Source organism: Octopus sinensis, linkage group LG15 (assembly GCF_006345805.1).
Source record: "Octopus sinensis linkage group LG15, ASM634580v1, whole genome shotgun sequence".
NCBI lineage: Eukaryota > Metazoa > Mollusca > Cephalopoda > Octopoda > Octopodidae > Octopus > Octopus sinensis.
In genome coordinates this window covers 22,953,260-22,969,311 of record NC_043011.1, presented here as the reverse complement: position 1 = coordinate 22,969,311, position 16,052 = coordinate 22,953,260, and the positions used below count along the sequence as shown (strand labels likewise).

Sequence of the window (16,052 nt, the reverse complement as noted above, 5' to 3'; positions counted from 1 at the left end):
GTTCTTGGGTTGATTTGTTTGAATAAATACCTTCAAGACGGTGCTTCAGCATGGCCGCAGTCAAATGACTTGAAACAAGTAAAAGAATAAAAGGATATATATACATGCGTGTGGGTGTATGTTGCGTCCACTGTTTTGATTAAATATATTAAGTTATCTAAATTTTCTATTCCGTACATTATAGAGCGTACAAAAATTATGTATCCGTGTGTAGCCCTGACTCTACATGAAAACTAGCAATCTAATTGGTCCAACGCACTTCATATAAAAACAGCAATCAGATTCAGCAATCTTCAGTCTGTTGCTGTTAGTGTTGGCAGCTTAAAATATCACGATGATCTGGTCGACGGTTTCCTTCAGGTTTGCCCTGATTTTATCAATTTTGTCATGGGCCTCTGCTGTTGAATGTAAGTCACCTATTAGATTTTATTTATTGTTTTTTTTATTTTTTCAGCATTACCCCCCCTCCGCCACTCATTGTTTGTTTAACTCTAGATGAACCTTCATCGAGCGAACAGTGATGAAAGGCGTTCCAATATGACCCGTCCCGCCTTTATTATTTTTCGGGTACAACATATCTACAACTACATGCAATGTGACTGTCCCCTATTAAGACAGCAGTGTGTGAAACGAGGATTTTATGGCTATTTCTAATAGACTTAAGTTATCACCTAATTGGGTTACCTGAAATAATTGATTAAAAAACAATAGAGAATTATATATACTCAGATATACGAATTTTCGAGTCCTTGAAATTTCTTTTAGAGTCAAATATATATTCCTTTCCCCTCTTGTTCTTCTCTAGTAATGGGAGGGCCCTTGACCGAAACGTTTTTAGTTATTTTATCTCAGGTTTTTGGCGCCGAATTTCACAATCACTAAACCCAACAAATTTAACAAATAGCCCCCGAGTCATTGAAGGAACCTCTACATGATCGGTCTATCTGCATGAAATTGCTACCAAATTTACTCTCACGACTGGAAGTGTTTTTACAATAGATCTTGTTCGATCAGGACTGATGTCGATCTAAAAAATAATCTACTTTGTTGGCGCAACTATTAGTCTATATCATTGTTTCTTCTCAAATTTGTGGGACAGTTCTTAAGGAGTGCTACATCACGATCCTGTGAAAATTCTATTTCTTGGTAGATTATGCACCTAATTATTTTAATGCAATTAAATAATTATTTTAATGTATTTCAAGTAATTGTTTTAATGTAATTAACTTCTAGAGAATACAATGGATAATAGAAACAATGGGTCGAAAAAAGTAATAAATAAAAGGATGAATGATATAATTTTGTTTTCTTTTAAATTTTGCAAATGGCATTTAAACATTAAATTTACATTATATATTTTGACTCTTAGAAATTCGTATGAAACTTTCAAGAATTTAATTCGATACTTATTGGTATGAATCCTACGGAAATTTAAATTACTCAACCTGGGAATCGATTTTAGCAAAGTAGTTGTTGTTTAATCCCATATTAATCCTGCCCCGGCAGACCTATGACCAAAAGCATGACCATCTCGTCTTTTTCGGGGGGGGGGGTGAGTCTTATCAATTAAAAGTATTATGTAATCTCTCTTTTTTTTAAAAATTACTTTGTGAGAAAATCGGTTGTGCTTTGAGAAATTTATCTGCTGTTGCTAGCATTGGTTTTATCTTAGCTCTAAGAAATCCTGACTACTTTACTGCTACGTTTACTACTACTACTACCACCACAAGTGTTACTCCTACTTTATAAAAGTGATAATGGTGATTTCAATAATGGTAATTATAGCGGTAATTAATAGTTTTGCTATCAACTGGTAATGGAAATGACTTACTTGCATAATAGCAATTTCTTTTATTTACCATAGGGGCACAGGGGCAATACAAGAAGGGAATAAAAATAATAATAATAATAATAATAATATGATTGTATCTGTCTAATAATCTTCATGTATTTTTTATTACTCGATTATGAAAAATAAATGCTGCCTTGAAAAACACCGCTAAGTATATAGCTAATGTAAATTATAAACAATGTTTTAGATGCGCGTGTGTGCTGCGTGTAAAAGAATATACCATACAAACACTCATTCAAAATATAGAGCTTGAATATAGCAGAACATAGAAACAACCGCTTTACTTACAAACAGATCTTTATTTAAATCTATTCAGCTATGTAGGAGACTGTGTGGTCGCTCGATTTGCTGGAAATAGCAGCCAAATCTAACCTCGAGTCACACCTACCATCTTCGAAAAGGGAGAACACAACAGGTAATGTAATCCAGAAGAAAAGATGGAATAGTCGCGGATGGAATGTCTTTGATCAGAGGCTTGTTCGATGAGAGTTGGTCTGCGGCAGAATCTAACTCTGCTGTTGACGGTGCCTCTGAAAGTGTTTGACCCGGGCAAAAGGAAAAAAAAATAGTGCAATAGGTGTACAGCATGTAGTAAACGAATATGAAAAAAATGTGCGCTGGCGAAGGGGTGGGGCGTGGGAAAGGACTCGGAAAATTCACATCGGGAATGTACCGAGTCTTCTCACCACTTCCCCGTCCGCCGGCGAAATTTTTTTCTCCATATATATTTATTGGGTGTTAACGTTGACTTTTCGGATCCTGTGAATTTTCCGAATCCTCTCCTCCCCCGTTCGCCAGCGCGTATTTTTTTTTTTATTTTTTATTTTTGTGACCGGATGTCGAAGTTGGATTACTGGAGCGTGTGGATTATCTGAGTCCGCATCCCACCCACCCTTCGTCACAAAAATTGAAAAAACAGTGTACTAGGTGTGTAAAATAATGTGTAGTAAACGAATATGAAGAAAAAAATTTTTCGCCGACGGACGGAGAAATGATGAGAGGACTCGGAACATTCCTGATGTGAATTTTTCGAGTTTTCTCTCTCGTCCGCCCCCCCCCCGTGCACCAGCGCGCATTTTTTTTTCATATTCGTTTACTACATGTTGTACACCTATTGCACAGTTTTTTTTTTTGCTCGGGTCAAACACTTTAGTGGCACTCCCTTTCATTACCAACCCGGCTGAAACCGGCTCTGGCTCTGTAGTACAAATGTCTTGTTTTCATAAGTTTTGAATTAAAATCTTCCACCAAACCTAAGTCACAGTTTATGTTCCTAACACTAGCTGAATGATAACTAAGTTATTTTACTAAAGTCTTTGTTATATTTAAAGTAATTGAAAGAAACACAGAACATCTCAAAATAAATACAGTAATGAAAGGGTTAAGAAGAGTGGTCCCGGTACGCGCACTCGCGCATCCGCGCTAGCTAATCGTGACTAGTCGATCCTACAACGACTACCTATCCTATAACAAATGTTCATAGAAATTCGTTTGAAAGTTATTAGAAGTTATTAGATCAGTGGTTTTCAACCAGGGTTCCGCCAGCGCAGCCCAGGGGTTCCGCAAGAAGTTACAAAACTGCTAAAATCGGCAGTAATTTTTAATTCTCCTGTGCAGATATGTGTGCATAAGACTATTAAATTATTGCACAGGGGTTCCTCGAGCCAGTGGAATGTTTCCTTGGGGTTCCGCTCCAGCAAAAAGTTTGAAAAGCATTGTATTAGATAAACGTTTGGTACCCCTATCATAACTTGGATTTTTTTTTTTAAACAATTAGGTTTTTTTTATAGGATAGGTCGTCGTTGTGGGATCGACTAGTCACGACTAGCTAGCGCGGATGCGCGACCACACTTCTTAAATAGTACCCACTAGTTTGACCGGCAAAGTCTTACATTTGTAGGAATATATTTATAGCATACCTACACAAGTGTTCCCCCACCATCACTTTGTTTTTTCATGACTTCCAAAAAAAAAAAAAATTCTTTTCTTTATTCTTTTACTTGTTTCAGTCATTTGACTGCGGCCATGCTGGAGCACCGCCTTTAGTCGAGCAAATCGACCCCGGGACTTATTCTTTATAAGCCCAGTACTTATTCTATCGGTCTTTTTGCCGAAGCGCTAAGTGACGGGGACGTAAACACACCAGCATCGGTTGTCAAGCAATGCTAGGGGGACAAACACACATAAACATACATATATACGACAGGCTTCTTTCAGTTTCCGTCTACCAAATCCACTCACAAGGCATTGGTCGGCCCGGGGCTATAGCAGAAGACACTTGCCCAAGATGCCACGCAGTGGGACTGAACCCGGAACCATGTGGTTGGTTAGCAAGCTACTTACCACACAGCCACTCCTGCGCCTAAAAATAGATATTTTTAAATGAAATTTTCTACAAATACGCTTCAAATGGTGTACATTCTGGTTATATGGGAATTTGTTGTTAAGAAAATTTTCCTAGGGATCGGGAGAAGAGTTTCGGAAAAAAACTTTTTTTCACAACAAATTCCTACATAATCGGATTCTACATCATGAAAGTATGTTTGTAGATAATCTCATGAAAAGATATCCATTTCTCTGTAAGTTATGAGGAAACGAAGTCGGTATGGGATGCACATTTGTGTAGGTATGCTTAAATTATTTTGGGATCTTTTCGGTTTGAACGGCAGTTTTTTCTAGCGGTGTCATATGAAATTGTCACCCATAATTATGACCCTAGTATCGATCTATTGCATTTCAATCTGTTTTAGATTTAGGGTTAGGGGTGGGGAGAAGGATATCTTTTTTTTTCTTCACAAATGTAAATAAACCCAATCTGTTTCTTAAACGAGGGACATATTCATACGGCACAGAATGTTTTCATCTCAATAGACGTCATTGATTGGTTGAAATTGCAGAAATTGAAGGAAAAAAAACCCCAACAAATATCTTACAAACCATAGAATTTTCTCAATAAAGCCAAGAGAAAAAGATGTTTTATAAACACATTCTACCAGTATACGAAGTTTTAAATTTTTTTTAGTTACCTAGAAATTATGTTCAAACCGAAAAGATCCCAAGTTTGAAATCCCTTACATTAGTATGATTTGGTGAGAAAGACTATATCGTATCTGTTGCAATGATTTCCACTCATAATTATTACAAATAATTCGAGAATGATTGTTAATCTGTAAAAGTAGTTTTCTCATCATACCTGAAGATATACGAACAAAAGAACAGGTACTGAAAAGCATACATTATCCTACTTAAAATAGTTGTTTATTTATTTATTTAAATTTAAATGTGGAAATGTTTTCATTGCAATGTCATTTTGTATGAACAAAATTTTAAGAATTTAGTATTTTTTATGGACAGCCGTTTTTATAGGTTTGTGGTAAAAGGTGAGCCCCCACACACATTTCCGGTTTTTTTTTTTTTGTTAAAAAATTTCATCGGTTTCATTTGTTTTCTCTCTTGTACTTTTTTCAGTCATTTGACTGTGGCCATGCTGGAGCACCGCCGTTAGTCGAGCAAATCGACCCCAGAGCTTATTCTGTGTAAGCCTAGTACTTATTCTATCGGTCTCTTTTGCCGAACTGCTACGTTGCAGGGATGTAAACACAAACATACATACACATATACGACAGGCTTCTTCCAGTTTCCTCCTACCAAATCCACTCACAAGGCTTTGGTCGGCCCGAGGCTATAGTAGAAGACGCTTGCCCAAGGTACCACGCAGTGGGACTGAACCCATAACCATGTGGTTGGTAAGCAAGCTACTTACCACACAGCCACTCCTGATATAGATTACGATTCTTCAAATGATTAGGAATATTAAAATTTTGAATAAACTCCTTCCAAAACAACCTTTCCATAATTGTATACGTATATATATATATATATATATATATATATGTATATGTATATGTTTGGGTGTGTGGGTGTGTATCTGTATGTGTATGTCCCCTAACCACTGCCTGACAACCAGTATTGGTTTGTTTACATCCCCATAACTTAGAGGTTTGGCAAAAGAGACCAACAGAATAAATACCAAGCTTAAAAATAAGTACTTGGATCGATATGTTTGACCAAACCCTTTAGGGTTGTACTCCAGCATGGCTGTAGCCCAATGAATGAAACAATTTAAAAATAAAAATATATTGAATAAAATAAGAAAAATAAATGATATAAAAAAAACAATGGTTATGTTATAAACTTCATTAGCTTACAGCTGTTTCAGCTATATGATGCAGTGGGCTCTTTGTTAAGTGCCTGAACAATATCCTATAGCTTCATTGGAGCTTCAAATATGAAGTGCAATTAATTTCGGAAAATAGAATTAGATTTTTGCAATATACAGAGAAGGCATTACTAGTGAGACACAATACCTAACTGAAATATTAAACAAAATATCTTAATTCTTCATTTGATGAGTAAGAAAATTCAGAATATTTGCCATCATCATCATCATCATCTTTAATGTCTGTTGTCCATGCTGGTAAGCTGATGGGCTGCACCATTTGATTTGACATGGTTTCTACGGCTAGATGCCCTTCCTAACACCAACCAGTCCGAGGGTGTAATTAAAACTTTCAATCAAAATTTCATGTTAATTTATGTTCCAGACACTAGCTTAATAATGGCAAAATATTTTACTAAATTCTTCATTTTTTTCAAGATTAATTGAAATAAGGGCCTTATGATTCAACAGAAATATGGTAACAAAAGGTCTAAGTAGTTAGTAAAAAGTACTTACTAACGGGTCATACTTGATTGTAAATGACAGCCATAATGTTAGTATCATAGTTGGGGGTAGGTAGTCTTGACAGCTAATACAGACACGATGTATTATATTAGTGGCAACCAAACGCATACCCTCCATCAGACACCTACCATATTCTGAGCGCCTTGTTTCCCTGGGCATGGATTCACTGAAGCTCCGGCGTCTGGCGCCGGACTTGGTAAACGCCCACAAAGTTATCAACCACCTCACCAATAACAAACACTGAACACCTTTTTGATCTCCATGTGTCTAACACACGTGGACAGCACTACAAAGTCAGAAAACAACACAGCTCAGCTCCCATGACTTTCGGAAACATTTCTTCACGCTCAGAGTTGCTCTGAAGCATGGAATAAACTCAGTACTCGTGCGTCAGTTGTGTGAACTGCCATGTGCATCACTTTACTTCCTTTAAGCCTCATAAGGCTCCTCATCCTGTCAGTCGAAATCCCCCCGAAACTACAACCTTGATTATATATACACTTTAGATGAGTTGTAGTGCACCTGAGCACTGTACACAATGTTTATTATTATTATTATAACATGCAGTTGATTCAGAAACAGCAAGACAATTAATTTATTCTTTAAATGACAAATTTATGCATGTGTATATGACACCAATATCTGCCACGACTACAATTTCACTTGGCCCGATGGGCCTTCTACTCAAGCATGGCATATCGCCAAAGGTCTTCGTCATTTGTCATTGCCTCCATGAAGCAATATTGACTGTCATAAATTGCAGCTTGAGCAATACAAAGCTTGGATTTCGTGATTTACATTTTATATTCACAGTTTCTTCTCTTTTTATATTCACAGTTTCAATGTGTGAAATTGGAAAAGGTAATGAATGTGATAACTTAAAAAAAGATCTTAGCGGTCACACCTTGAAATGTGTAAAGGTAAGATATTTCAATTTACTTGAATTCTTATATTTTTGTGTAAATTTTCTATTCAACTGATTGCATTCTCTCAATTGTTAATAAATTTCATTCAGCCTGATAATATAATACTTTATATCTGTGACCCATATAAATTTTCTGTTAAAATTTATGTATAATAAACTGGTTATGCTTCTGCAGCACACACAATATTTAAACAATTTTATACAATTCCTAATATATATGATCATAAAAATATAAGAATTTTTAGACTTAAGACTATGGGGTCCCTTCCTGGGATGAAATAGGAATCAAAGGGATCCATAGGTAAAAGATGGTTGAAAACCCCTGCTTTATATTAAGTATTTCTGACAACTTACTGATGCCTCTTTTTATTTTTTACCTCTTTCAGTCAATGAACTGTGGCCATACTGGAGTCCCACAGCAGGGGTCTCCAACCACCAAGTTGTATTATATATATTGATTTCAAATTTTGTATCAGAGTCAGTAATTTTTGGGGAATAGGGTAAGTTGATTACATTGACCTCAGAGTTCAACTGGTACTTATTTTATCAGTCCAAAACTATGGAAGGCAAAGTTGAACTCGGGATGTAAAGATGGATGTAATGGCCACTTAAGTATTTTGCCTGGTGTACTAACGATCCTGCCAGCTCACTACCTTAGTTGTATCATAAATATATATAATATATATATATATATATATATATGCCAACCCCCTTTGCTTGCGAAGACATGTTGGGGCAATTGAAATCGAATTGAACCAGCCAGGATCCCTGGTCTGGTGGTACGTAAAAGCACTATCCGACTCGTGGCCGATGCCAGCGCCGCCCTCTACTGGCTTCCGTGCCGGTGGCACATAAAATACATCAATCCGACCGTGGCCGTTGCCAGCCTCACCTGGCACCTGTGCAGGTGGCACGTAAAAAGCACCCACTACACTCACCGAGTGGTTGGCGTTAGGAAGGGCATCCAGCTGTAGAAACATTGCCAGATAAGACTGGAGCCTGGTGCAGCCTTCTGGCTTCCCAGATCCCCGGTCGGACCGTCCAACCCATGCTAGCATGGAGAACGGATGTTAAACGATGATGATGATGATGATGATATATATAATGTAATAATAAAAGAAATAAAATGCATAAATTACTTTCACATTTATATGTAATAATTGAATTATACATCTATTATGCACTTTATTGTGTTTTGCTATGCATGTGATCTCCCAGTCCTTGGAAAAATTGTCATCCATGAAACTGGTTTGTGAGGCCACTGCTCTACAAAGTCACTTAACTTGCTAGAAATAGCAGCCAAATCTACCTCAAAATACACATTACTGTCATAAATAAAGATAGACTTATTAGACAATGTAGCTCCAGCTACATTGTATGACCCACCACCACCACCACCATACATGGTGTAGTCATTGCTTGATTACCTTTTGTATAATAAATATCTTAATTCACCCTGTCTGAATAACTTCAGTTCTCTTATTCACTGCTGATTATTTAAAAAAATTTTTTTTTATGTTTGTATTTGTATCTGTTTTCATTTTCCAGGCAGCAAATATCTACCGTTGTATGCAAATGGTAAAGAATGGTGAAGTTGATGTGGTAGGTGTTTCTGATACTGATCTCTACCCAGCTGGCAAGTTTCTGAATCTCAAACCATTCCTTCGAGAAGTTTTAGACAATGGTGAGTGCTCTTTCCATTGTGTTCTCTCAAAATCACTCACAAATGCTTTTCCTACTGTCAGTTTTTTATCATCATCACCATGGTTACTATTATTATCACCATTGTCATTGTCATCACAGTGCTGTGTTATTACCTATTTCTATATTACCCACAAGGGGCTAAACACAGAGGGGACAAACAAGGACAGACATAGGTATTAAGTCGATTACATCGACCCCAGTGCGTAACTGGTACTTAATTTATCGACCCCGAAAGGATGAAAGGCAAAGTCGACCTCGGCGGAATTTGAACTCACAACGTAACGGCAGACGAAATACTGCTAAGCATTTCACCCAGTGTGCTAACGTTTCTGCCAGCTTGCTGCCTTTATTATCATCGTTTGTGCTGTGTTATTACCATCGTTTGTACATATTGATGCATTGCATGTCATAGATATAAATATATGTATATATGTATATATATATCATCATCATCATCATCATCGTTTTAACGTCCACTTTCCATACTAGCATGGGTTGGACGGTTCACTGGGGTCTGGCAAGCCCGAAGGCTGCACCAGGCCAGTCAGATCTGCAGTGTTTCTAGCTGGATGCCCTTCCTAACGCCAACCACTCCGAGAGTGTAGTGGGTGATTTTATGTGCTACCGACACAGGTGCCAGAACGAGCTGCAGACGGCCACACGCTCGGATGGTGTTTTTTATGTGCCACCGACACAGGTGCCAGACGAGGCTGGCAGACGGCCACGCTCGGATGGTGTTTTCTTATGTGCCACCGACACAGGTGCCAGACGAGGCTGGCGAACGGCCACGCTCGGATGGTGTTTGTTACGTGCCCACAGCACAGAGGCCAGTTGATGCGGTACTGGCTACGGTCACGTTCGGATGGTTTTCTTATGTGCCACCGGCACTGGTACCACAAGGATACAAATTCCATATATATATGGCACTCCATTGACAAGAGTTCCAGTTGATCCAATCAACGGAACAGCTTGCTTGTGAAAGTAACGTGCAAGTGTCTGAGCACTCCACAGACACATGTACGCTTAACATAGTTTTTGGGGAGATTCTGCATGGCACAGAGTGTGACAAGCTTGGCCCTTTGAAATACAGGTACTACAGAAATGGTAAGAAGAGAAAGTTGTGGTGAAAGAGTACAGCATCATTCGCCACCCCACCTCCCTGCTGGAGCCTCTTGGAATTTTTAGGTGTTTTTGCTCAATAAACACTCACAATGCTCCAGTCTGGGAATCGAAACTTCGATCCTACAACCGCGAGTCCGCTGCCCTAACCACTGGGTCATTGCACCTATATATATAATATATATATATATATATATATATATGAATTAATCAGCTTAGCACAATATTAAACCAAAGAGGAAAATTCAATTGTCACTAATTGTGACTGGAGGTACTGAATAGTACCTATATTGCGAGAAATAAGAGTTAAAACCCTTTAAGCTGCAAAAGCACACGTTTATAGACACTGACAGGGGAGATAACCATCCTGTGAGCAAAGCTGGAAACCCTGGACTAGTTTTATCTGTTAATATATTTATCAGCTCCTAGTCTAGTCATGCTTATGTAATGTTAACTCTGTATGTTATATGTATTGACTATTGTTCACACTATCTACTGTTTTTCTCATTCTCGTACAATTGACATTTTTCTCCGTCTTCAGTATCTTCGATATATTCTTTATTTGTTGCATATCTACTGTTTCCTCTCCACTGCTGTACTTTTCATTTGCTTCATCTCACCTGTTTTGCAGACCAAACCTATCGTTATAAGGCTGTGTTTCTCATAAAGGACGGTAGTAGCATTACAAACCTCGACTCCCTGAAGGATAAAAAATCTTGCCATACTGGTGCTGGAAAAACCACTGGCTGGACTGTACCTGTCTCCAACTTACAAAAACTGCAGAAAATAAAAATAAAAACATGCTATGATACAGTTGCTAATGTTGCTGACTTCTTCGCTGAGTCCTGTGCCCCTGGGGCAATGTCACCAAAATTCAATCCTTTCAGTAAGTAGTTGGTTTTACCAAAACATATACTTTTTTTTTACTATGCTCTGAGTAAAAGTGAAAACCACTTGATATATAAGTCAAGTGTGTGTGTATATTGATATGTATATGTGTATGTGTGTATATATATTATATATATATATGTGTGTGTGTGTGTGTGTGTGTGTGTATGTATGTATGTATGTATGTATGTATCAAGCATTATATTTCTGGCTTCTAGGTTCATCTTCTTTAGTGTTCTATTTGGTACTACCTTATATCTTTTTGTGATTTCTATATGTATGAGTTCATGGTATATGTTGGAGTCAATATTATATATGTTTCTAGTTTTGACTGAATGTGTTAAAATATACCATTTTTGGTATCCAAGGACCTTATAAGTATATACATATATATATATATATGTATATCATATATATATATATATATATATATATAGATATATATATATATATATATATATATATATATCATATATACATTATTTATGTATGTATATATATATATGTATATACATGTGTAGATATATGTCTCTATATATATATGTATGTGTGTGTGGTGTGTGTGCATATATGTATATACACATATAAATACATACACACACACACACACACACACACATACATGCATACACATACACGCACATAGTTTAGATTATCCTTTAATATATCATAACTAAATAACTCCAAATTCTAGTATTCAGATTTGTGTTTCCAATCTTGCAGCTTTAAATTTGCTTTTTTTTTTTTTGAGATATTTACTGTTTGAATATATTTTGAAAACACACACATATACTATAAACATGTCTGTATTTTTTTTTCTCTTAACTTAGCTACCAACCGCCCTGCTGTTTGCGGACTTTGTACAGACTGTTCAATGAATAGCTCGTTTGCTGGATATAAAGGTGCTTTAAAATGCCTTCTGGATGACAAAGGAGGGGATATTGCATTTGTTAGCCACAGGGAACTGGGAGAAGCAGGTCATTATCTCTGCTCTGTCCTGATGGGAGTGTGAAAAATCAATCTGAATATGAAAGCTGCAATTGGGCAACTAGACCATCAGATGTCTTTGTTACCTCTCCTGAAATGGAAAATGGTAAATTGACAGAGATTACTAAAGCACTTAAAGATAATGCAGACAAAATTAAGAAACACCTTCATACTTTCAAGGATAGCAAGAATTTCAAAGAAACAAGTGAAAATTACAAAACAATAATGGGTGAGTAAGCAATACTTTATTATTATATTTGTGTGTGTGTGTGTGTTTGTTTTCAAGTTGAGAGTAGCATGGTAGATAAAGCAATCAAGGATATGAAGAGAGAGAAAGCTGCAGGTTTGTCAGGGTTAGTTGCAGAGATGCCACAAATATCTGGTGAAATAGGACACCTGATGTAGAAGTCTCATGGTAAACTGCAACAAAGGCAGAGAAGATATGTTAGAGTGAAGCCACTATAGAGGAGTCAAACTACTAGATCAAATTATGAAGATCACTGAGATTATCATAACACAATTGATCTGTGGCAGAGTAGACTTAGATGGGATAAAGTTTGGCTTTGTTCTGAGACAAGGCACCACAGATGCAGATTTTTCTTGGGAGGCAACTGCAGGAGAAATATTGGGTTAAAAATAAACCACTATCTCGGACTGCCACTGATCTGGAGAGTGTTTAATAGACTACCACATTTAATAATTTTATGGTTATTGAGGAAACTAGGTGTAGTTGAATGGATTAGCAAATGTCTTGTGCTATCGCCCTTGGCTAGCCAAAGCCTCATAAATGGATTTAGGAAATGGAAACCTGAAAGAAACCTATTATATGTTGTGTGTGTGGATTTGTTTTTGTATCTCCTTATCTTGACACCACATACTATTTCAAAATGAGTGTTACCATAATACAAATAGTGTCCCTCGTTTCCAGTCTTCCATGAAAACATTTACAGCCATGGGAAAATGTTAACTTTCTTGTAAGGGTTGGTGACAGGAAAGGTATTCAGCCATAAAAAATATGCCTCAACAAATTGTATCTGACCCATGCAAGCATGGAAAAATGAACTTTATGAAGATGCTGGTGATGGTGATGCTCATGTTGCTGATGTGTGTGTGTGTGTGTGTTAAAAGCATCCAGCACACTGTAAAATGGTTAGCATTAGGTAGAGCATCCAGCTGTAGAAACCATACCAAATCAAACTGGATCCTGATGCAGCTTCCAAGATTGCTAGCATGGAAAATGAACATTAAAGGAAGATGATTATGATGATGATGATATAGAGAGAGTTTTTTTTTTCTTTTCTCTTTTTTAAGGTGATGGATTTTTCAATACATTTGAGTATTATCACACTTGTAAAGATGATCTAAGATGGTGCACTGTGAATGATGCAGAAATGAAGAAATGTTCAGATTTGAAATTGGCTTTTGCTGCAAAACGTGCAACCAATAAACTGAAATGTGTGAAGGGTACAGATGCTCATGACTGTATTAGAAAAGTAACATACAAAAATGCGGATTTTGTTGTTTTAGACGGTGGAATTATTGTAGATGCCAAAAATGATGATGAGTAAGTCTTTACTTCTTTTCATTTGCATAGATTATTTTTGTTTTGTTCATAGTTTATACACTAAAAATATGTTAATTGTCTTTAATAAATTTCAAAACTAAAATCAATGACTTTTCAATACTTAAGCTAATTAATGGGAGGCATTGACTCACCCAGCTGCTCCTGCCCTCTTGAATAATCATATATCAGTTATATTCTACACTGTCAATATATGAATTGTTGATTATTTTTCTCTTACGTTCTTTTAGAATCTTGCTGGTGTTGTCTAAAAGCACCCAGTACACCTTGTAAAGTGGTTTTGCATTAGGAAGGGCATCAAGCCATAGAAACCATGCCAAAACAGACATGGAACCTGGGCAGCTCTTCAGCTGGCCAACTTCTGTCAAACCATCCAATCCATGCCAGCATTGAAAAAAGATTATAATGATGATGATAATGATAATGATGATCCTTCAGGAGCAATGAATTAGTATAGGCTATAGATCACTGGACTAAATTGTTTTACTCATGTACATTCTGAGTTGAAATTTTGCTGAAATTCGTTTTTCCTTTCATTTCCTTGGGGTTGATACAATACATAGCAAATATACTCAGTCCAAAATTACTCAACTTTACAACTTCTCTATAAAACATGACCTCATATTTTTGTTTATAGAAATCCTTATTCTTCACAGACTTCTTTTTTTTAAACACTGTGTAACTCAATTTTTGTCCTTGGGTAGCAACTGATATTTCCTATTTGCTTACCCCTAGAAAGCATGAAAAATAGCTAATATTTCCTTCAAATTTTGCTTTTGTTACATATATTCAAACCCAAAAGAATCTCTCTCAACACATGGCTATGATGCTCCCCCTCTACTCCTGCTCATGATCAGAGATCACATATTGTCAGTCACCAAGGAACATGCTCAAGTGGTTAACGTCAAGTAGTTTACAAGTAAATCTGTGGTATTGAGCAGAATACTTACTATAATGATATGTGTGAAATGTAATGGAAATTAGATCAGTTTACTGCCCATCAAGGGGTCCCCTACTCGAATTTCTGTGAAAGTGCATGCCTGCAACTTTATTTCTAGGCCATAAACAAACAAAAGATTAATTTTGGTGAAGATGGGTGGCAGAGTGCTGGAATTATGGGGCCAAAAAAGAGAAGCTTAAGAGGGTTATCTGCCCGGGGGGGGGGGGGGCACAATCGATGTACGGAAAAATAAAATAGCTTATGATGCGTAATAGGACTTAAGAAACCCATGTATGAAATTTGGTGCAAATCTATTGTAAAATGTAGAAATGCATACAGCTACACAGACTGACAGACATCTGTATTATATATTCACTAATTTCTCTCACTAACACATCTGTTTTTAAAAGTAATGAATTTTTAAAATCATAGTCATCTTCAAAAAGCAAAAACAGGGTGTTAGTCAATTACATCAACCCCTGTGTTCAACTGGTACTTTTTACCAACCCCAAAAGGATGAAAGGCAATGTCGACCTCAGCAGAATTTGGACTCTGAATGTAAAGGCCAATAAAATGGCTTTTGCCTGGCATGCTAATGATTCTACCAGCTTGCTGCCTCTAAGCAGAAGTAGATATTAGGCTGAGTTTTTACAACTAGATGTCAGCCTTTATTTTATAAGTATGGAGCTTTTATTCTAGATTTCAAGAACACAGAGGCAGCAAACAATTTTGTAGGCAGGAATTGTAAATAAATTTAACCAGTTGCAATGCAGTCACATATGATGATGCCATCCTCTTGACTTGCTGTTCAGCATAATTTTGTAAACATTTGCCCACACGTGACAGGCTTCTTTCAGTTTTCACCTACCAAATTCTCTCTCAAGGCATTAGTTGACCTGGAACAATAGAAGTCACTTGCCCATGGTGTTGCCATGCAATGGGGCTGATTTCAAAACCATGTGGTTGAAAACTAAACTTCCTAAACTTCTCAACCATACCTGCACCTACTTTATATATAGATAACCAGAAACAGAACACATTTTATCATATTTATTAACTGAAAATGATTCTAAAGAAATATTCTAATACCCCTGCCATTTGTTCTCATAACAATCTTCAGCTAAATACACCTGAGCTAAATGCAGATGGCAGGTACAAACAATTTATTATTGTTATTATTATTGTTGTTGTATTTCTATTTCTATTTCTTTTTTAGATGTAAAATTACACCTGGAATATCTGAAACTCATATAACAGAAAAGAATGCTCAGGAAGCCTCCTACTATGCCGTGGCTGTGGTAAAGAAAGACT

At 36.8% G+C, this 16,052-nt stretch overlaps 1 protein-coding gene across 1 annotated transcript in view; it reads left to right on the top strand.

Moving 5' to 3' along the window:
• The first annotated feature begins 249 nt into the window (after positions 1–249).
• Positions 250–16,052, top strand: part of LOC115219749 (serotransferrin-1-like) — a 19,798-nt gene continuing 3,995 nt past the window's right edge. The window contains 8 exon segments of the mRNA XM_029789986.2: positions 250–407; positions 7,434–7,516; positions 9,070–9,205; positions 10,976–11,230; positions 12,063–12,203; positions 12,206–12,448; positions 13,531–13,783; positions 15,958–16,052. The exon segment at positions 15,958–16,052 is cut by the window's right edge and continues 27 nt beyond it. Of these exon segments, the coding sequence (XP_029645846.1) occupies positions 335–407; positions 7,434–7,516; positions 9,070–9,205; positions 10,976–11,230; positions 12,063–12,203; positions 12,206–12,448; positions 13,531–13,783; positions 15,958–16,052 (1,279 nt within the window). The 5' untranslated portion in view covers positions 250–334.